The sequence below is a fragment of the Myzus persicae genome, unplaced genomic scaffold, assembly GCF_001856785.1.
Source record: "Myzus persicae strain clone G006 unplaced genomic scaffold, MPER_G0061.0, whole genome shotgun sequence".
In the NCBI taxonomy this organism is placed as follows: Eukaryota; Metazoa; Arthropoda; class Insecta; order Hemiptera; family Aphididae; genus Myzus; species Myzus persicae.
In genome coordinates, this window is record NW_019100836.1 from 364,469 (window position 1) to 388,248 (window position 23,780).

At 29.4% G+C, this 23,780-nt stretch overlaps 1 protein-coding gene across 1 annotated transcript in view; it reads left to right on the forward strand.

Annotated features, from left to right (window-relative positions):
* The window catches only part of LOC111026364 (ryanodine receptor), a 59,604-nt gene that overhangs the window by 7,407 nt on the left and 28,417 nt on the right, over positions 1–23,780 (forward strand). Inside the window, exons 7-48 of the mRNA XM_022304431.1 lie at positions 3,419–3,601; positions 3,719–3,890; positions 4,563–4,732; positions 4,809–4,933; positions 5,023–5,223; positions 5,313–5,482; positions 5,551–5,741; positions 5,836–5,976; positions 6,158–6,255; positions 6,317–6,512; positions 7,182–7,392; positions 7,456–7,664; positions 7,729–7,969; positions 8,318–8,391; positions 8,461–8,540; positions 8,633–8,723; positions 8,788–8,908; positions 8,972–9,270; positions 9,342–9,563; positions 9,943–10,076; positions 10,151–10,306; positions 10,379–10,496; positions 10,592–10,742; positions 10,812–11,113; positions 11,169–11,343; positions 11,408–11,554; positions 11,643–11,854; positions 11,928–12,125; positions 12,194–12,331; positions 12,406–12,558; positions 12,623–12,738; positions 12,798–12,961; positions 13,027–13,125; positions 13,474–13,623; positions 13,826–13,949; positions 14,780–14,870; positions 14,993–15,175; positions 16,331–16,508; positions 16,600–16,814; positions 17,531–17,685; positions 17,756–17,880; positions 17,941–18,138. Of these exons, the coding sequence (XP_022160123.1) occupies positions 3,419–3,601; positions 3,719–3,890; positions 4,563–4,732; positions 4,809–4,933; positions 5,023–5,223; positions 5,313–5,482; positions 5,551–5,741; positions 5,836–5,976; positions 6,158–6,255; positions 6,317–6,512; positions 7,182–7,392; positions 7,456–7,664; positions 7,729–7,969; positions 8,318–8,391; positions 8,461–8,540; positions 8,633–8,723; positions 8,788–8,908; positions 8,972–9,270; positions 9,342–9,563; positions 9,943–10,076; positions 10,151–10,306; positions 10,379–10,496; positions 10,592–10,742; positions 10,812–11,113; positions 11,169–11,343; positions 11,408–11,554; positions 11,643–11,854; positions 11,928–12,125; positions 12,194–12,331; positions 12,406–12,558; positions 12,623–12,738; positions 12,798–12,961; positions 13,027–13,125; positions 13,474–13,623; positions 13,826–13,949; positions 14,780–14,870; positions 14,993–15,175; positions 16,331–16,508; positions 16,600–16,814; positions 17,531–17,685; positions 17,756–17,880; positions 17,941–18,138 (6,877 nt within the window). The remainder of the gene's footprint in view (positions 1–3,418; positions 3,602–3,718; positions 3,891–4,562; positions 4,733–4,808; positions 4,934–5,022; positions 5,224–5,312; positions 5,483–5,550; positions 5,742–5,835; positions 5,977–6,157; positions 6,256–6,316; positions 6,513–7,181; positions 7,393–7,455; positions 7,665–7,728; positions 7,970–8,317; positions 8,392–8,460; positions 8,541–8,632; positions 8,724–8,787; positions 8,909–8,971; positions 9,271–9,341; positions 9,564–9,942; positions 10,077–10,150; positions 10,307–10,378; positions 10,497–10,591; positions 10,743–10,811; positions 11,114–11,168; positions 11,344–11,407; positions 11,555–11,642; positions 11,855–11,927; positions 12,126–12,193; positions 12,332–12,405; positions 12,559–12,622; positions 12,739–12,797; positions 12,962–13,026; positions 13,126–13,473; positions 13,624–13,825; positions 13,950–14,779; positions 14,871–14,992; positions 15,176–16,330; positions 16,509–16,599; positions 16,815–17,530; positions 17,686–17,755; positions 17,881–17,940; positions 18,139–23,780) is intronic.

Sequence of the window (23,780 nt, forward strand, 5' to 3'; positions counted from 1 at the left end):
TAATTTAAAGTATTAAAAAATGTTACCCTTAAAAGTTAAATTGCTTTTTAAATAATTATAATTAAATATTTTAACTCCGATAAACTATTTCAAAATGTGTCAACTATTGCAGGGAAATTTGTCATGAGTTATGCCTTCTATTATCGGTGTACATTAATCGATTATTGTATCTAATAACATACATATATTATCTATCATATATGTATATACAGAGTGAGCCCAATAGAGATGTTGAGTGTATTATTTCTAGACACCAGTGTTGTACTGATTATCATTGGCGCACTGGGGTAATCATATTTGGTGCCAATATTCAGTATGATATTTCAAAATTTGGTATATTTTCTAGATTCTTGGGAAGCTAAGATCTTACACTTATTTAACCCAGATTCAAAACCAATAGTTAGTAAATCCTATAACTTTGCAATACGAACCGTAAATTTATTATTCTGGTCATAATTTTATGCATATCTAAATAGCTTGCAGTATAGCCTATGTATACAATTTACTCTATCTACATATTTGTATAGATTGTAAACGATTTAAAAAAAAATGTATACTATCAATAAACAATGAATATAATTCAACATTAATTAGATAACATATTTTTTCAACTGAATAAATAATTTATAACTTTTTTTAATCTTTATATTTTAAATATAAAAGTTTATAAATAAACAACATAATTATTAGTTACACATAAAAATAAATAAATAAGCAATTTGTTTAAATTTTTTTTTATTGATCTTAAGTATCATCAACTATGGACATTAGCATTGTGTAGGGGGGTTACGGTCGGATTGAGCAGGCGGCTATCAGGCTAAACCCGGAGAGTGGTTAAAAATTCAAAAGATTTGTTCCAGTTCAATGAAAAGAATTGCTAAGGAATTTGGGCTGGTCTAGGTGGATAGCCCGGTAGTAAATGTCTTCCCAACTTGGTGCTGGAACTTATATATGTGGGGCGTTGATTTGTCATTAAAAATCCGGGGGTTATTGGTTACCCATCCAGAAACTAGCAACGCCAGCTGATGTTTTAACTCAAACATGTTAGTGACTGAGGCCAACTACGAGTTACACCAGTCCCCAATTTGATTAAATGAGTTATAGGTAAAAAATTAAGCAAGATAATTGATGTCTGTATTATATTATAGATGTATATTATACCTACTCCTATTATAGGAGTATTTAACAATAATAATGATTTATATGTTATAAAACTTACACGCATGTCTTTTTATGGCTTATAAGTATTGACATATTTTAATTTAACTATTTATTATTCAATTTATATTTCTAGCAACTTCATCTTCAATTTATACTATAGATAGAGTTAATCATTTTTTTTGGCTAATAAGTTATTATTAGAGCGCGGATTTATATGCATTAAAAACCAACCAAATATGGGTTAAAAAACCCTAAATATGCATAACTTTATGCACTAAAATTTTAAAATATCCACGAACAATACAAAATATGCATAAAAAAGATAAGCAAAAAAATATTTATTTTCTAAACATTTAAGTAATACAATATATTTAAAAAAAATTATCAAACACAACTATAAATACTTATCTACTTTTCTTAATTTTTTAATTTTTTTTGTAGATAGTTTTAATCTATAAAAAAAAAATAGGAATCAATTTATATCAAAAATGTATCCTAAAATAAATTTACTTACCTAAATTTGAATTTCATTATATGACAATCATTTAAGCTTTATTTAGCTGATATTATAATAAATATATTTCAAAAATGTCTAAAGAAACATCGAAATATGCACTAAAAGATGAAATATGCTATTCAAATTGTAAAATAAGCCCTTAAAATAGAACAAGGTCAAAATACGCAAAAATATGCCCTAAAAAAGTTTCATTTTTTAAATTGTAATGTCACGAAACAAATTTTGTACTCACTTAGCATATCATATGATCAACCAGAATAAATATGCAAATACATACAAATCCGCGCTCTAGTTATTATAAACTAAAATTTCTAACTTTTTTAATACAAAAAAAATATTGTAAATATATAAATTGAGGTATTTCTATACTCTTTGTCTCGATAGAGTATTATGTTTAAATTTAATAATTCTTTGCCAAATTTTACTTCCAAATTCTCTGCACTCGTTTAGTGGTTTATATAATATTCATTAGCTTAAAGGCATGAACCTTGAATTAATATTTACGCACAAATATTTCTTATGTCTGAAAAAATCAAAATTTGTGATAAAATTCTATATGTGGCTTATTTGTTTTATTCTACATTTTAAATTTACTAATTGTAAAATAAATTACTTTAATAGCAATAATAACATAAAATATTCTTATATAGTAATATTGGATGACAGTGACAGACTGGATAGTCTGAATTGTTTTTCTTATGCAATGATTTTATATCGTTGAATTCAAATTTAACACATCCGTAATAGATCAGTAGTAGTGACCACTGACCAGTGATCTACACGATACTTAATGTACTGCAGATTACTCACATGCCCACCTTTTTTTGGATACACGATCAATATCTCTGACCAATTTTTCACAAAGTTGTCATGGTCTATGGTACTTATTAACAAAAACATATTTATAATTCATATTTTCCTTATAGAGGAAAAATATTGAGTAGGTAGTGACGTAGTGTGCTATGGTTTTGTACCTGTCATCAGCACACATCATCTTTTGGGGCAGTAAAAATGCTTGGATTTTCTATTTCAGCATCTTTGCTGGTAATAAAGTGAATCTAGTTAGTACCTTAGGAATATAAAGTTAAACATTCCCAGTGGTTCTTGAAAGCGTAGGGCAAAAAATAAAAATTTAAGAACAAAGGGGAATTTTCACACAAAACTAATATTTGACAAAATTGATTTTGTTTTTTGGTGTCACTCAAAAACAATTATTCGTAGATACTATTTTTATCAAAATATATCGATGTGACCGTTTTCCATACAAGATGAATTTGAAAAATGCTTTGACTCTTTTTGAGCTATTTATAGGCATATGCATTTTTAAAATGATAATTAACCTAATAATTTTTGCTCGGTCACAAAACTTGAAAATTTGAGGTTACATAAAATAGCTCATAATCTGTTATTAGTGTTATTTAAAATAAATTATGACTTAGTCCCACCCTCTCCACCCAACCATGTCACTGGAGCTGCCCCTGTATACATACTTAATATTGAATGAACAACGTGGTATGAATAGTTATTGGTAGGTATAGTCTGAATTAGTTTTGGAAATACATATTAAGTTTGTTTAAGGCCAAGTTATAATCAATTTACCTACTTATGATGAATAAAACTAATAAATCTAATAATTAATTATTTATTGTAGGTATACCATTTATAATTTAAAATTTTTTTTATTAAAATATTTAAAAACTTACCATGGAAATAATATTTCTTGTATTTATCGTAATTTAGTATAGTAATTTATGAAGGCGGAAGCGTTATGAGTCAAGCAAGATCATTATGGCGTTTGGAGTTGGCTAGAACTAAATGGGCCGGTGGGTTCATTAATTGGTACCATCCAATGCGAATAAGACATCTGACAACTGGTCGGTATTTAGGTGTCAATGAAAACAATGAATTGCATTTAGTTTGCAGGTAAACTATATGTACTATAATTAAGAGTATGGTAGTAATTAATGTATTTTTACTTTAACAAAATACTTAAGCTTTTAAGTGTTTAATATTATTTGTAAATACGCGATTGTATTACAGAGAAGAAGCCACCACTGCATCTTCTACATTTTTCTTACGCCAAGAAAAAGACGACCAAAAAATAATTTTAGAGGACAAAGATCTAGAAGTAATTGGTGCACCTATAATTAAGTATGGTGACAGCACAGTGTTAGTGCAACATTCTGATACAGGTTTATGGTTAACATATAAGGTATGTATATCATAAATTTAACATTTAAGCGGAGTAATAATATTTCTAGGCTTCTAGCATTAAATTTTCCTTTTTGCTTATTTTATTAAATACCTAATTGCAAACAAAAATGCTTTTATGTTCAACAATTTATTTTTCTAAATATTATTCCAATACAAAATATGTTTATATTTATTTTTATTTAAATTTATATTTGAGAACAAGTTTTTAGTAATTAAAATAATGTATCACATAAAAACATATCCCCCATACTTTTCAACACATATTAAAAAAAAAGTTAATGTACTGTAGACTAGTGTAGTTAGTTAGTTATATTGTTAGAATAGAATGTTTGATAATTCGTTAATGGTTATATATCCGGTTATATATACAATATATCTAAGTTATAAATATTTATTTGTGTATAAAGTTAATTATAACTAAAAATATATTTAGGTAAATTATCCTTATGATATAATAAAATATATGATATATTATATTATATTTGATTAAGTTGCAATAATAATATTCTTATTACCACAATGAAGTAATGGTGTAATACCATTTTCATTTTTCGTCTAGAAATTATATACTTATTTCCAAAATTAATCCAATGTATAAAATAGAAATTAGTTCCTCGAATAATTTAAAAGATTAAATTTAAGTGATATTATTTTTAAATTGTTAATTTAGTCTTATGAAACAAAAAAAAAAGGTGTCGGTAAAGTAGAAGAAAAACAAGCAGTATTACACGAAGAAGGTAAGATGGACGATGGGTTAGACTTTAGTAGGAGTCAAGAAGAAGAGTCAAGAACTGCTAGAGTAATACGCAAATGCTCTTCATTATTCACACAGTTTATTTCGTTAGTAGATATCATACGTTCTAACATTTGTTTTATTTTAATACATTTTAATGTATATTATATAATCTATTTATAGTGGATTGGAGAACTTACAAAGTAACAGGCGTTCGTCATTATTTTGTTCATTCGTTAATCTAAATGAAATGGTCATGTGTCTAGAAGATTTAATAAATTACTTTGCTCAACCTGAAGAGGATATGGGTAAATACAGTTGTAAAATAATTATTTTATTAATTACTGAAGTTTGAAGTTCTAAATAATTGTTTAAAAAAAAAATTTATTTTCTATAGAGCACGAAGAAAAACAAAACCGATTTAGAGCATTAAGAAATAGACAAGATTTATTTCAAGAAGAAGGAATATTAAATTTAATCTTAGAAGCCATTGATAAAGTTAACATTATCACATCTCAGGGATTCATGGTCAGTTTAGCCGGTGATGAGTCTGGACAAAGTTGGGATGTGATTTCTGGTTATTTATACCAGTTGTTAGGTTAGTTTTATACTACAACCACTCTTATACAATTATATTATAGTTATACTGGTAGGTATATGCATATTTATTTTAATTTTAATTTTTAGCTGCAATTATTAAAGGAAATCATACCAACTGTGCTCAATTTGCTAATACTAACCGATTAAATTGGTTATTCAGCCGTTTAGGATCTCAAGCATCCAGTGAAGGAACTGGTATGTTAGATGTGCTTCATTGTGTTCTCATCGATTCTCCAGAAGCTTTAAATATGATGAAAGTGTGTAATTTAGATCAAATTATAAATATTTGATAATTTAACATTTATTAAACTAAGAAACATTTTAGGACGAACATATTAAAGTTATAATATCACTTTTGGAAAAACATGGTCGTGATCCAAAAGTGTTGGATGTTTTATGTTCTCTGTGTGTTGGTAACGGTGTAGCTGTAAGAAGTTCGCAAAATAATATATGTGATTTCTTATTACCAGGAAAAAATTTACTTCTTCAAACCTTACTTGTTGACCACGTAGCGAGGTATAATGACTTCTACAAATACAGATTTAAAATAATTCAAAATATTCAATTATTATTTCAATTTTTTATTATTAATCAAATATTAATATTTTAGCGTACGTCCCAATATTTTTGTTGGTCATGTAAGTGGATCTGCTGTTTATAGAAAATGGTATTATGAAGTGGCAATAGATCATGTAGAACAAACTACTCATTTAAATCCGCACATTCGCATTGGATGGGCAAATACAGCTGGGTAATTAAATTTTTTTTAAAATTATTTCATTCTTTTACAAAAACTTTTTATGAAGAAATTATTTCAAAAGTCTTGTTTCTTAAAATGGACATTATGCTAAATTAATTTTACTATGCAGGTTTGACTGTTATTAATTTTATTTTTAGTATTTCTTAATTATAGAAATTGTGTATATTTTCAGTTATGTTCCATATCCTGGTGGTGGAGAAAAATGGGGCGGAAACGGAGTTGGGGATGATTTATACTCTTTTGGATTTGATGGATCATATTTATGGACAGGTAAGTACTTAATTTAATATTTGCTTTGGTTACAATTTATTATATTTAATATAATATACAGGAGGACGTAAGTCAGAAGTGATGCCCGGAACACAAATTTCTAACATTAAAAAAAGTGATGTGATTGGCTGTGCATTAGATTTAACTATTCCAATTATAACTTTTACATTGAACGGTCAACTTGTCCAAGGTGCCTTTAGAGACTTCAATTTAGATGGGATGTTTTTCCCAGTAATTAGTTGTTCGTCAAAAGTCAGGTAACATATAAGATATTTTTTATTGTGTTATTGTTATAAAAATCATATTTATAGTTAATGATTTTGAGACATTTCTCTTGTCGTATAGACGTGGTTTATGATAACTAACATCGTCATTTACCCAAAGGTGAACATCTAGGTAGTTAAAAAGTTAATTTTTTTAAAATTTATAAATGAACTAGCTTAATTAGCAGTTGAAATAACTTAGCTTCTTACAGTTGATTTAAAAATGATCCGTTAATAAACAATTTTTTTTTCCAATCTTAACGTTTAACTTATCGAGTTCAATTGATGATTTGTTTACTGTTAACTTTTCACTCATCGATTTGGTGTTCTCTTAACTTAAGTTAATCATTTTCATTAAACTTATCAACCTTTGAATCTACTCTTCTGAAAATTAAATCTACAGATAAATGTTTAGCGGCTTATATATTTAGTGACGTTGAGATAGTTAGAATTACATTCTTATACCTTCAAAACGCCTAGGATAAAACTGTCAGATTACAGTTTTGAAAATTAGTTTAATTATTCTGTATCTTGTTTTTAGGTAAGTTGTCAGTTAAACGTATTACATAGAAATGTTTAGCTAAACTTCATACAATAATTTGTAATTGTTTATTATGTCATAAAATTAATACTTATTTTCAATTGCTTATTGGATTTATATAGTTGTCGTTTTTTATTGGGTGGAGATCACGGTCGATTGAAGTTTACTCCTCCAGACGAATTTTCTCCCCTATTTGAAACTTTATTACCTCAACAAATTTTGACAATTGATCCCTGTTTTTATTTTGGGAACCTAAATAAATGCGTGCTCACGGGTCCATGGTATGTTGAAGACGATACAGCATTTGTTCCAAATCCAGTTGATACTTCGATGGTACTATTTTTGAAACATTAACCAAGTGATAAAACGATATAATGTTTTTCCGTTAATTTTTAGGTCACCTTGCCTAGTTACATAGAAAATATTAAAGACAAATTAGCAGAGAATATTCACGAAATGTGGGCAATGAATAAAATTGAAGCTGGTTGGCAATATGGCGATAAAAGAAATGATACTAGGAAATATCATCCATGTTTAATACAGTTTGACAAGTTGCCTCCAGCCGAGAAGCGTTATGATTCTCAATTAGCTGTGCAAACGCTTAAGTAAATATAAAATATAGATAAAGGTTTATTTTCATTAATTTATTTAATCTTAAAAATTCCACAGAACGGTTATTGCGTTAGGTTATCACATATCTATTGATAATCCACCGTCCCGCATTAAAACAGTCCGGCTGCCCAACGAACCATTTATGCAATCCAATGGATATAAACCAGCACCACTAGATTTATCTGCTATCATTTTGTCAGGAAAAATGGAAGAACTAATTGATCAGTTAGCCGAGAATACACATAATCTATGGGCAAAAGAAAGAATACAGCAAGGATGGACATATGGATTAAATGAAGTAAAGTTTTTAAAAAATATTTAAGACTTTCCATCACATAATAAATTAATACAATTATACCAGTGTTATTTTTGAAAACATACAATTAATGGGTATAATAAATTGTTGTATATAATTATTTAGTGGTCTAACAAATATTATAAATGGAAAATGTTTAATTGATTAGGTACGGATTTATAAATATTTTATTTTAAATTAAAAATAAATAGATTTTAATAATTCGATTCACCACTACTTAGACATTGTTTTTTTATAACATTATATTTTATTAACATTTTATTCTATACTTATCTATTATTGTAACTGTATTTGAATTTTGTTAATATTTTTCCACGTATAATCGTTTAGGAATTACAAATGTTGCGCAGTCCTCATTTAGTACCGTACAGCAAAGTAGACGACGCTATTAAAAAAGCTAATAGGTAAACTACAATTTTATTAATTTCTAAGAAATAATAGCGTTGTATTGAACATTTTTATTTCTTTTACAGAGATACAGCAAGCGAAACAGTCCGCACATTATTGGTATATGGTTACAATTTAGATCCCCCAACTGGAGAAACAAACGAAGGTAAATTAAATTTTTTATGATACCTATGTGTAAACGCGTTTTTGAATTTAATAATACTTATGAGTATTTTTTTTATTTATTGCATAATATAGCGACACTCCTAACAGATGACAACTCTAATAGATATTTGACGTTCAGAACATATCGTGCGGAAAAAACGTATGCCGTTTCTAGTGGAAAATGGTTAGTGATAACTCGTTATAATTATTTAAAATATTTTTATAGTTATCCGTTTTATTTGACCTAGGTACTTCGAATTTGAGATACTGACAAGTGGACCTATGCGGGTTGGATGGGCCAGGTTCACATGTTCCCCGGGTTATCAAATCGGCAGTGATGAAAATTCTTGGGCATTTGATGGTTATAACGTCTGTATTTAAAAAAGAGTATATTTTAAAGAAAAGTACATTTATAAAAACGTTATTTTATAGGAAGAAAAAATTTACATGGGGACAGCCGAATCATTTGGTAGACAGTGGCAAGTTGGAGATGTCGTGGGAGTGTTTTTAGATTTAATGGACCATACAATAAGCTTTTCGATGAACGGAGAATTACTAATGGATACGTTAGGAGGGGAAACAACATTCTCTGAAGTCCAAGGAGAAGGATTTGTACCTGCGTTTACGCTGGGACTAGGACAAAAAGCAAAATTGACATTTGGTCAAGACGTTAACTCATTGAAATACTTCACGACTTGTGGACTTCAAGAAGGATATGAACCATTTTGTGTGTAAGTATCAAACAGAATATTTACCTATGATTTTTACAATAAGAAAAATTGTTATTTTTTCATTATTTTAGAAATATGAAGAGGCCTGTTACTTATTGGTATACTAAGGATCAACCAATTTTTGAGAATACTGACGATTTTTCGTCTGTTATTGATGTTACAAGAATACCAGCTGGTTCAGATACACCACCTTGTCTAAAGATAAGTCATAATACATTTGAAACCATGGAAAAAGCCAATTGGGAATTTTTACGGCTATCATTACCTGTCATATGTCTACCAAGTTTTATTGAGTTAGTTTATTTAAATACTATTATTACTAAATTCGTAAAATAATTTCCAAGAAATATTTATAATTATCATTATTTTTTTTGTATAACTCTAAAAGTTCATTCAAATTATTGTTTTTACTGTACGGGATGTCTTATATTATTAATAACAATGGAAAAATTAAAAATAAATACCGCAAATATAATGTGATATAATTATTCATTTATCACTTTTAGTTTTGTGGCTATTTTTTATGTAATAACTCTTATTTTAAAAAATTTTCTATATACAATTCATATTTATGTATATTAAAATGTGTGTTTTTAACTATTCAAAATCATCATATTAAATTATGTATGTTTTGAAAAATTATTAATGTATACTTACCATATATTTATTTAGCGATCAAGAAAAACAAAGGAGATGGCAAGAAATAAGAATTAGGCAACACAGGTTATTGTCGCAATCTGAGCATGCTACTCCTGCTCATATTGAACAAATTATGAAATCAGGATTTTCAATGAGTGATATAAAAGGTTTTCAACATAAATATTAACTTTTTTCAGAAATGGTTCTTTTATATAGTTTGTTATTATTTTAAAACATAAAGGTCTTCATCGAGGTTATTCAGATGATCCTGTTGAAAATGACGAAATTATGCCAAATACTGCGCCTTTACCACCAAGAGGGAAAAATCAACCACCACCACCCAGACCACCACGAAAGGGGTCATTATCGAGGCATGATGACTTAACAATCGAAAATGGTATTATATTCTTAGTATACAATAAAACATTTGTTTACTCATTATTTATTTAAAATATGTGGACTTATATAGATGGGAAATTGAATCGTTCATCTAGTGAACTGAATTTCAACATATATAATCATCAAAATGGCGATGGTCAGGATATAAACAAAGACGATAAGAAAAAGAGAGGACGTTCTCCATTTCGGTAAAAATTTAATTTTAGTTGATTATTGTTAATCAATTAGAGTAATTATTAGACTATTACATAATTAAAATAATATAAATTTATATTTACTCAAGATTTTTCTCGAGAAAAAAAGAAGGACCCTCAGATAACCCGAAAAGAGCAAAAACGCCGGATCCAGCTAGGAATGTAGATAGATCACGAAATGCTGCACACAGACCTAATACATTAAATGAAAGAGTAACCCCCCAAATAAGAGTTTCACAAGTATGAGTTGAAATTTGTTGATTAAAATGTATTTACAAAAGAAATAAATTAAAATTCATTATTTTAAAGATGGATTTAAAACTGGTCCCACCAGCTATTCCTGATAGACCAGGAGGTCCAAAAGCGATGTCATTTACACCTACATCAGCAGGAATTGAATTTGTGGGAAATGAAATATTTGATTTAGAATGTTTAAAATTAATAAATGAGTATTACTATGGTGTAAGAATATTCCCGGGTCAAGACCCTACACATGTTTACGTGGGATGGGTTACTACTCAATATCATCTTCATACTAAAGATTTCAGCCAAAACCATGTGCGAAAAAGCACTGTAACAATTGTCGATGAACATAATAGAATTTTAGAAAGGTAATTTTTATTTTGAATCATCATATTCAAATAGTAAATTGAGTGTTCTATATAGCATTGATCGGCAAAGTTGTTATATGGTTCGATCCGATGAATTGTACAATGAAGTTACAAATGATTCATCGGGAAAGGCAGCCTCTCAAGGCATGACCATTGGTTGTTTTATTGACATAGCTACTGGACTGATGTCATTTACATGCGAAGGAAAAGAAACTAGTTTTAAATTTAAAGTAAAATTAATTCAAAATATTAGTTTAAGTAAACTGTATTGTTAAAACATACATGATATCTTAGATGGAACCAGACATTAAGTTATTCCCTGCAATATTTGTGGAAGCAAGTAGCAAAGAGATTTTACAAATCGAATTGGGCAGAACTTCAACCACACTTCCATTATCTGCAGCTGTCTTACAAAATTCGGAACGTCATGTTCTTCCTCAGGTGTTTTGGGTTTTTAAACAAATATAATTTATAATATTTATATATATTTTCTTAATCTATGTAACTAAATAAATTATGTATATTCTAGTTTCCACCTAGATTAAAAGTCCAATGTTTAAGACCACATCAGTGGGCTAGAGTTCCAAATGATTCTTTACACATTCACACTCTGAAATTATCTGATATTAGAGGATGGAGTATACTCTGTGAAGATCCAGTGTCGATGATTGCACTACACATTCCCGAAGAAGATCGATGTATAGATATCTTAGAGTTGATTGAAATGGAGAAATTATTATCGTAAGCTATTAATAATTTATATTTTATATAAAATGTAATATTTTATAATTTCAAATTCAAATAAATTTGATAGTTTCCATGCTCACACATTGACTTTGTACGCTGCTGTGTGCTACCAAGCCAACTACCGAGCTGCTCACATATTATGTACTCATGTAAATCAAAAACAATTGTTATATGCTATATGTTCAGAATATATGTCTGGTCCATTGCGTCAAGGATTTTATGATCTCTTAATAGCTTTGCATTTAGAGTCCCATGCCACAACAATGTAATTATTTTTATATTACTAATGTACAACAATTATTGATAATAAATTATTAACATTAATTTTTTTAGGGAGGTTTGTAAAAATGAATACATTATACCTTTGGGACATGAATTAACTACCTTGTATGACGATCCACAAATGGGCCATAGTTTACGGTCGTTACAAACGGAATCTGTTCGACCTCAGATGAAAATGACTGAAATTTCGTATGTGAAAATTAACCATAATTACGATTTTTTATGGTAATAGTTACATTTTAAATTATTTTCTTTTCTTTTAGAGACGTTATTGACAATGTTCGAAACTTATACAGTCCTTATTTTCCATTACAAGTAGTCAGAGAATATGTAATGGCTGCCCTTGAGGAAGCCGTATTAGTTAACCAGGTTCATAATAGAGATCCCATTGGGGGATCTAACGAAAATTTGTTTTTGTGAGTTTAGAAGAATGTTTTGATAATTTTAAATGTCCTAAATAATTATTATATATGTTATTAGACCGTTATTAAAATTAGTGGATCGTCTTTTACTTGTCGGTATGTTACGTGACGAGGATGTCGAAAAATTATTAATAATGATTAACCCTGAAACTTGGGATCCTGAATTTCAAAAAGGTAGTGAGTTTAACAAAGTATAGCTGAATTCTATAATGTTTTTGTTATTATTGTTTTAGATGGTCCTGATGAACATAGAAAAGGATTATTGCACATGAAAATGGCTGAGGGTGCCAAACTTCAGATGTGTTATTTATTACACCATTTATGTGATATTCAACTAAGGCATAGGGTTGAATCGATAATCTCATTTAGTTACCAATTTGTCAATGATATACAAATAGTGAGAAAATGATTTATTTAGTATTTAAAAGTTTGGTTTTTAAATAATTTTTGAATTTTACTAAGGATCAATTAAGAAGATATAATGAAATAAAACAATCAGATTTACCATCTGCAGTTGCTGCAAAAAAAACAAGAGAGTTCCGATGTCCACCTCGAGAACAAGTATGTTGCAATTGAATACACTACTTAATGTTAATTTATTTTCACTGAATGTTATGTTTATGATAGATATCAGTTTTAGAATTTTTTAAATCATGATGTTATATTATAACAACAATTTTTTTTAACCAGTTCATTTTTGACTAGAAAACAATATAAAATCCTTCAAATAAAAGTTGAATATCATTATTCAATAGCATTCTTACTCTCATATTTTCATATTATTTCCAGGTTGTGTATTCATATATTAATGTGAATAAATAAAAGTTGCCTAGATTATTTGCGCTATGTTGATAAAAAAATATTATTCAACGCAATAGACATAATCAAGATTATATTTTTTAATTTCAGATGAATGCAATATTAGGTTTTAAAAATTTGGACATTGATGATAAAGAAAATTGTTTGATTGGTGATGAGCTTCGTGAAAGAATGAACGAATTTAATGAGAAACTCATGAAGCAAATATCTTTAGTAGCTCTTCAAGAATCAGAAGATGACGTAATTTTACTAATTATATTAAAAAACTACATTTTGAAGTTATAATTAACAAAGATTGTTATTTTTATATATTATTGTTAATGACAAAATTTCATTTAGTGGTTAAACACTGAGTATTATTAGTTATTACTATTGACTTTATATTTAATATTTAATGCTTGTATAGAAAATATTTACAAATATTATAATTTTATTATTATAGAAATCAGATTTGAACAACCTTAACAAAGAAGGTAAAATAAAACAGTTCTATAATTTTATAAATGCTGTGAAAGATGAAGCGAATGAAGATGGTCTTAATGAACATGAAAAAAAAATACCCGAAGGTTAGTCAAATTATTATATATTTCATGAAACATAGAATAATTAAAAACAAACACTCATAATAAGATATTCATAAACTTGTAGAATAACCAAACCAACCTTTAAAATATTTGAAACAATTTGTGATTTTTTTCATAACATTCTACAGATATTCTAATATCCCGCACTTGTTCAGGGCTTTATTAGCATAAGTTAAGAATATTAAAATTACATATTAAAATTTTTTCATATAAAAATAGATTTCGTTAACTTTTAATTACCTAAATACAAATTCATTACACAGTGTTTCAAATTAGATAACTCAAATACCATTTCAAGAATATGTAATTAATAATTATTTAGAATACACAGGCAGTCATTAGTTATTTGTTGTTAAAAATAAAGTTTATTATTTTCACAATAATAAATAAAGTATGAATATTAATATAAAGGCATTAATATTATGAATAATAACAATTAATTAAAAATTGAAAATTAAGTAGGTACTCAAAATTTTTTTTATTCTTTACACTGTTTTTAAAATTTAAATACTTTTGATTTTACACATTGTATTTTGTATTATTAAATTAATTCATTTTGTATTAAGCCAAATGGGCTTAGTGTCATAAATTTGATGAAATTGAAATATTTATAATTTTTTATTTTAAATAACACTAATATTTGATTTAATTTTGCTACCAGTGTTACTAGTCATTACTTGATATTAAAAAAATTTTTTTAATGAATAATATTTATTACGTCACTTTAATTCTATTAATTTATTGCTATCATGGAAATCGTCAGCATTATTAATATGGGTATTAATACAACAAAACATTAACACTTTTTTCAGAAATATTTAGAAAAGTTTTAATATCCACTATTGTATCATGGGCTGAAGAAACTCAAATTGAAACACCAAAATTAGTTAGAGAAATGTTCAGGTACAATTTATTATAACCTGTTTACTATAATACATGCTATACTTTACAATGTACTACATATATCACAAGACATATGCAATTAACTAAACTGAAAACATTTAATAATTAAATTTATTTTTTAGTTTATTAGTTAGACAATATGATAGTGTGGGAGAATTGATTCGCGCGTTAGAGAAAACTTATGTAATTAATTTTAAAACAAAAGAAGATGTTGCTCAAATGTGGGTTGGACTTAGTCAAATCCGTTCTTTGTTGCCTGTGCAAATGTCACAAGAAGAAGAAGAATTGATGCGAGAAAGATTATGGTATGAGTTAATATTTTATGAATTGTATATCAAGGCTTTTTAAAATATGCATTTAACAATCCAAATAACGATTAAAATTATGTCACACATATTATGGTGTCTCTGTATTACGCATGGTAAAGCAAGTTTGCGTTTATTAGTAAACATTTTGTGTTATTGGATTAGTAATGAGGGAAATTACTAAGTATCAAAAATAATTTTAAGAAAATTACCTAAGTTTTCTCATTGGTTCTTTACAACATTTTAATTTTTAAGATAGTGATGAGAACTTTTAAATTTTATTATTTTACACGCACATTATAATTTATTTAGAAATTTAAATATCGTAAAAAACCAACTAGAGAACACAGATAAAGTTTTTACCTTTAAGGTTGATTATAGGTTTAATATTTAAGCTATAATCATGTCGCTAATATTTATATCAATACAAAATCGGAACTCTTGTTTTTGGTATGTTATATACTTTCGTAAGACGAAGATAACACATGCGGGTATGATTATGTCTTTTTAAAACTATTTTTCGTAATTCTAGGTATGAAATATTGTGATTGTTGACTTTTTTTAAACTAAGTATTAATTGTATCAAAAGAACCATACAATCTCTATTCGAAGATACATATGATTATAATAATTATTAATTAATAAAGATAAGCTGATTTCATTGAAACTAAAAAATAATTTGTATTATATACTTTTTATAAATACTTAAGCTATAATATTTATGCAAAGTTACTCAACTTAATACCTCTAAAAATTACTACAAAAAATTCCACACCAAAACAGTAAACCACACAAATCCATTGATTTCGAACTTAGCCAGTGAATTTATACCAAGCAACCTCCCACGTCGATTAAAAAGACACTGGTGTCGAGGTCTCCTGAACCCCGACCTGTATCAATTCATTGAAAAAAACTTCTCTTACCCATGTTAGAAGGTTTCCACACGGGTGGGCCTTCTTCCTCAAACCATTTAAGTTATGTATCTTTATAGCCATCAAATTTACGTATCATATTGTACATAAATATTACAGATTGTAAATAGTCTTTTCCAATGAAAAAAAAAAAACTTAGCACCTAGTAATAAAAAAATGATAATGGTAAAACGTACATTATCAATAGTATTTTATATACATTATTGACGTACATATTTTATAGGAAACTGGTAAATAACCACACATTTTTCCAACATCCTGATTTAATAAGAGTTCTTCGGATGCACGAAAATGTTATGGCCGTTATGATGAATACACTAGGAAGGAGAGCTCAAGCCCAATCACAACCAGGCGGAACTCCTGTGACGGGGCAAGATGGAGAAATTGTTCCAAAAGAAAAGGTAATATTATATAACTGTGGTGATGATTATTTTAGCAGAATACTTATCATGTAGAAACGGAATATGTGTTTTAATATATTATGTACAACAGGATACATCACATGAAATGGTCGTAGCTTGTTGTCGGTTCTTGTGTTATTTTTGCCGCACATCCAGGCAAAATCAAAAAGCAATGTTTGATCATTTTTCATTTTTACTAGAAAATAGTAACATATTACTTTCTAGACCGTCATTAAGAGGAAGTACACCACTCGATGTTGCTTACTCATCGCTCATGGAAAATACCGAACTTGCATTAGCGTTGAGGTATTTATACTATTTAAGAATAAAATCATAACAATATACATATTAAAAGGTATCTGTGAAAAATTGATTGAAAAGTTTTTTTTTGCAACATCAACAATAACATTATAATCTATTATATTTTCATGATCAGATAAATTACATTGTTATCATAGGTTTTTTTAAATATTTTTTGTCTGTTTATAATAATTAGTTAATCGAGGTCAAAAATGGAAAAATAGTAGTTATAATTTATTCATTAAATTATTTTGAAAAATGGATTTAAGTAGATTTTTCACGAGCATTCAACATGGTCACACATATTATAACGTTGCACCAAAATTTCTTTTAAAATCTTTTTTACTCATACTTTAAAAAAATGATTTTCTTAACTATGAATGTACAATGATGGTTTATTTAAAAATATATATTTAAAATATTATACTTATGATATTTCTAAAAAAAATTAAAAGTGAATGACCATTAATTTTCTAAAAATATTAATTAAGCTTATGCAATTTGATCATAGTATTAATACAGTTTTAGCAAAAAATATTAATTGTTATTAAATGGGATTGTACAATAAAAATAAAAAATGTATAAAAGTAATATTTAAAAAGTCTGTTTGAAAATAAATATTGATGTGAATAAAAAATGGCAGGTAAGCTATTTCTTTTACAAACTTTTTATTACTAATTATTGTAATTATTTTTAACCATGATTTTGCATTACATTTCTAGGGAACATTATTTGGAAAAAATCGCGATATATTTATCTCGGTGTGGTTTACAGTCTAATTCTGAATTGATTGAGAAGGGATATCCTGATTTAGGCTGGGATCCAGTAGAAGGAGAAAGATATTTAGATTTTTTACGATTTTGCGTCTGGGTCAACGGTTTGTTATGATAAATTATATTTTTACAATTTAATTGTGTATAATGCATAATATTTTGTACAATTAACAGGCGAAAGCGTAGAGGAAAATGCGAATTTAGTTATTCGGTTGCTTATACGCAGGCCTGAATGTTTGGGCCCCGCATTACGAGGAGAAGGAGAAGGACTTTTACGTGCCATAATTGATGCTAATAAAGTACTTCATTTTTGGGTTATCTTACAAAACTATGTTATTTTACTTTACAAACAATTTCAGATGTCCGAAAGGATAACAGAAAGGAGGAAGTTTTTAGAAGAATCAGGGAATCAAGAAAATATTCAACTAGATCACCCACTTCCGGAATCAGACGACGATGAAGATTATATTGACACAGGAGCTGCCATTCTGAATTTTTACTGTACTCTTGTTGACTTACTAGGACGTTGTGCGCCAGACAGTTCAGTAATTTCACTGGTAAGAAGAATGAACATCTAAATATATTTTTTATTACATCTTATTCTCGATAAGTTCTTAAGTAACTTTTAATACACAGCATCTGGTTATAATCTTAATTGTAATATAGTAAGAAACCACGTAGCGAGTTGTAAGTTCTAATGATCTCAGCCGGAAACAGATATCACATTATATTAATTTTTTTATTTAGTTTATTTTTGAAAATTATTTTACATTATACGAGTGCAATACTTTTTAATAAAAAAGTTTTGAAAATATTTATATGTATACAATATTACAAACAATTTCCCGTAAAAAGATAGCTTATTTAAATCTACTCTAAATTATGTTGTACAATTTAAAAGTCTAAATTAAATTGAAAAAAGTTACAGTCCACCTTGCTGAAAAAGTCATCTAAATGTAGATCTCATTTTCAGCAGAATATTGAAATGTAATCCCACCTGTTCTCGTCAATATTGAAGATATAATAAACAATTTCAAGTAAAAATATACCTTTGAGTTGGTAAGATTCCCGTCTTTTTAGGGAGTTAATTACACCCAAGAGTCAAATGGAACACTTGACTCGTGACCTATAAGCTACACGCGGGTTGGCCCTAAGGTCAAGTCGGTGGAACTTATAGGCTTTGAACACGCATTGGTTACTGAAAACCAACGATTTAAAAGGGGGAAAAGAAATGATATTTTAAATAATAAAAATGATAATGTTGGGATAATCACGTGGTTATATTATCCATAAGCAAAAATTGCATAGTAATAATTTTTACAGCATACATAAGAAAAAATAATATTGTGTTTGGCACACGGCAAGTGTGCCGGAGAAAAAGAGTGTGATATTTAGCTTGGCGCATGCAAGTGTACTATACAAAAAGAGAATATTATTGAGTGTTGTATTAATTTTTGCACCGTCTCATGGCAAATCTTTTTATTATAATATTAAAAAAATAAAAATAAGATAAAATAGAACAAGACAAAGATGGCGCACGAGTCACTTTTCCGTACGACATTATTATAAAAGTATTTTATACGTGGCTCCACAGGGTCAAAAGTGTACATATATATTATCCTTGACCATGGGGTTACCAGTTTGACTGTGCCCAGGGCATATTTAATGTGTTTTTGCACGTACGGGAATGGTCTGAGAACATATTGAATTATATTTTTGAAAAAGGAACTAGAGAAAAAATATGACAAAGATTATAATATTTATGAAAATGAGTGGGGTGGGGGGTAAAAGGGAGATACATTACAACGACAATGACGATGATATTGACTGGCAATTTCTAACCGGCCTACACGATTGCGCTTAGCCCATTATGATGTTGGGTGATGGCTAGTGAAATACAACAATTTAGACCGGCAAAAGTCTTCCATGATTTTGAAAAATAAATATGTGGACGGACGAAAAACATCCACGAGGTTGTATAATATATGTAGACCGGTGAATAACTTTCACGAGGTCGTGAAGAAATTTGGACTGGTGCAAGAAAAACTGTGGTGGACGTGCCTAGCACAAGATGTTGCTCAGTTAGCGGTCTTGGAAAAAGTCAAAGAGTCGACGTGGCAACACTGCTTTGTGTGGGGGTCGGGACCTTATTCCTAGCAGAATTTTGAAATTAAAACTCATCTGGACTCGTCAATATTGAATAGCTCTGAGTCTACTATAAATGATGGTGTACAATTGAAAAATCTAAATTAAATTGAAAAAAGTTACAGTCCACCATGCTGAAAAAATCATCTAAATGTAGACTTTATTCCTTGTGGAATGTTGAGATATAAACCAATCTGGTCTCATAAATATTGGAGATAATATAAAGGCAATATGATTTTTTTACTAACAGGTAATCTCAGAAACTAATTAACGGTTAAAAATTAAAAAATACCATCATGAATAGTTGTTACAAAATACCTCAACAAAATCCAGGGGGATGGAGAGCGTAGTGAGCATTCTCCGAAGTCCACTTTTTTAAATAAAATCAATGATATGGGTTTTCGTTAAATTTGTATTTTGCTTTAGAATGAACCAATGAAGTGTACTGGTTTTGCCACCATACAAATATACGGTTGATGGATGCCACCAAAAAGTAAATAGTTATGGTTTCGGAGGAATGAGATGGGAAAATAGTACTAACGTTTACACAGGAATTTAAGATAGAAATTATGATTACTTTTATAGGAAGTGAGAGGAACATTAAATTAGTTAAGGGAGGAAACAATAAATCACAAATATGTAGTTTTATATCTAGAAGAGAAATTTGAAAAACTTATTAACAATTTAAAGTTTTGTCAGAAGAAAGGTACACTGTATTTACACTACATATGTTGATGGTTCTTAGAGTTATGATGTAAATATAGGAGAATTACCAATCTGATGGAACACTTAGAAAAAGACCCAAGAATTAAGGTTTTTAAGCTTGATATGAACCGCCACGTGTTAAGAAACAGTATGGAACATAGAAAGTATACATGAAGTATGAAATAGGGCAGAAAATGTTTTTAAAAGAAGCATAATTGATATTGTTGATGACAGTAGAGGCAGTATAGTGGAAGTGGATTGATAGATTACTGGAAATAATGGGAAGGAAAAACTTTGATTTATAAAGTGAAAAAACGGTAGATGGAAGAAGAGTGATCAAAGCTTAAATGACTAAATACAGAACCAAAGATTGCAGTTCGAGCAGTGAAAGTTAACATATACAATGACATGTTTAAGAAGCTGTGAATGAAATAAAGAGAATAGGAAGTTGGTGAGTTGGCAAGATACGAGAAAAAAGAACCAGTATTTTTTAAATGTTTGGTGTATGAAATGAGGCGATAATTAAGTTCTGATGAGTTATGAGGATGTGAAATAAAAACGGAAAATGTATTTCGAAGAGGTATTGAATGTAAAATTTCTCAAGTAGCTGAAATGTTGATATCGTGGACGTAATTAGTGAGGAATAGTTTAGAGTGCGGTTATCAAGAATAAGTAGATGAAAACAGTACTTAGAAAATAGGTAGTTGACTGATTTTTTCATAAGATTTTAGTCAAGAAGTAAAATGCAAGATGAGTAAAAAGTATTTTGGAACAAATTTTTAAAGGCAAGGGAGATATGCAAGAGAAATCATAGATTAATAAAACTTATAAGTCATTGTATGAAGGTTTGATTAAAGATTATTGAAAAGTAAATATGAAGTGGGACTACTATTTTTTGGAATGAGTTTGGGCCGATGACAGGATTATAGGAAAACTGAATGGGTATTTTATTTCGAGCACACCATGAAGGGGTACAGGGAGAATGAAAGTAATTTTTTATTGCGTTTACCATTTATAGATTTGAAGTAGAATTTTGAGTTTCAAGAAAGTTTTTTTATTAGATGTTAAAAAGGAAATTACTGAATGTGTGGGTAAAAATAATAGAGGATATGTATGAAAGTTCAACGATAAATGAGAAAAATATATATGAAGAGACGAAATAATTTTAAGTAAGATGAGAAGTTCACATGAATAAGTAGGTGATCAGGATCGAATACTTTGGATGAGTAGTAAAAATTAATGTGGATTTTGAAGATGACGTCAAAAATAGAATGTTTTACGAATGAGAGAGAAATGAGAAATATCAGGTATTTTGTGTGATACCGGGATGCCTTTGATATTAAAAGGTAAACTTTATCAGCAGTTCTGAGGCCAGCCATGGGAATGGATTGAAATTTTGAGAAGCCAATAAAATAGAACAGAAGTTGATTTTAGCAGATACGAGAATGCTAAGGTGGCTGTGTGGAGTAAATAAGTAGGATAGATAAAGAAATTAATTCATTAGGATCTGTGTAAGCATGGCACTAAGTACCAATTGTAAACAAAATGAAAAAGAATAGATTGAGATGGTTCAGTCACGTTATGAGAAGTGGAGTGACATGGAGGCAGTGAGAGTGGCTATGGAAAATAATGTAGAAGGAATGACGGAGAGAAGAAAACCGGGGTGAAGATAGATAAAAATGACTGCTGTGAGTAAATAAGTGGTGAGTTTCAGAGCCTTACTGAGTTGTAATACATGCATGGCCATTTCCAAATATTTGAGAGTGATGAAAAAGAAGATAAGTGTCTCAAAACTACAAATCAAAAAAATTAACAACTCTCTTCGTTAATTATACCAAAAACCTTAATTAATCAAACGGGCTCTAACTCACCGTCGGACTTCTCCGATAATGATAACGACTGGCCAACAGTCACTAATGAATCGGGTAAACGTCAAAGATCACCCAACACTCTCACATCACCACTTCAAAAAAAAAATACTAGTATTTTCATCTCTTCAAATCGCTTCTCTTCATTAGCCCCTTCCAATGAAGAATCCCAAATGTTCACCGACAATGTTCAGCTAGGAAGTTGAGCAGACACAGGAATTCACCCCTCCCAAAACCGTCAACCCACCACCAATATTCATAGAATCCAATTTAAATTTCAACAATTTTACCGCCAAAATCAAGAAACTCACGCAACCTGATGGTTTCAAATGTAAAACCTCCACCAAAGGGGTTAAACTACAAACTTTTAACTCGGACTCATACAGATCTGTTGTTAAATTTCTCAAGGAAAGCCAAGTTGCCTTCGACTCATTCCAGAATAAAGAATCCAAACCATACAGAATTGTGATAAAAAATCTCCACCCTTCCTCGGACATATCATTCATAAAAGATGAATTAACCTCACTAAGCTTCCAACCCAGAAGTATTATGAATGTACTTCACAGACAATCCAAGGCACCTCTCCCTGTGTTCTTCATTGACTTAGAACCATTAACAACCCTGATATCTTCAAGCTTTCACTCTTAGGCTACTCAAAAATAAAAGTCGAAGCCCCTCGTCCCAAAAAAGACACTCCCCAATGTCTTCGATGTCAATCATATCGTCATACACGCACTTACTGCAACTACCACCCCAGATGTGTTCGCTGCGGTGATCCCCATGACTCATCACAATGCCAAAAAGATCGAACCCAACCCGCCAAATGTGCCCTATGCGGTGGCCCACATCCTGCCAATTACAAAGGTTGCTCAGTGCAAAAAGAACTCAGCAAAAACAAGAAACTCTTACCGTCGAATCCCTGGCACAAAAATGCACCGAACCACCAAGCATCTTCCTCCTCACCAGAATCTCATAAAAACACCTACGTGGAATCCCCTCCCCTGCCACAAAATACGCCCAACCATTCACACAGAACACATCAAGAATCTTCTATCCCTAGTGTTTCGAATAACACAACAGATCAACTCACATCTTTCATCATGGTATTTAGATCGCTAATCAATAACCTGATATCTCTACTTACATTACTCATTGAAAAACTTCTCTCAAACAATGGGCGAAAATAAGTTATCCGCCTTAACCATTCTTCCATGGAACGCAAACGGAATCACCAACAACAAGGAAGAGCTTAAACTTGTTCTCGTAGAAAAAAACATAGATATGGCTCTCATCTCCGGATCTCATCTCACCTCCAGCTCAAAATTTAAAATTTTCGGATACGAATGCCTCCAAGCCAATCACCCCGATGACTCAGCTCATGCCGGTGCCGCATTACTAATTTCTACTTAAATCCCACACTCACCTTTTCATCGAAAATCTAACCAACACATGCAGATAGTCGCTACATCTATAAATATTAA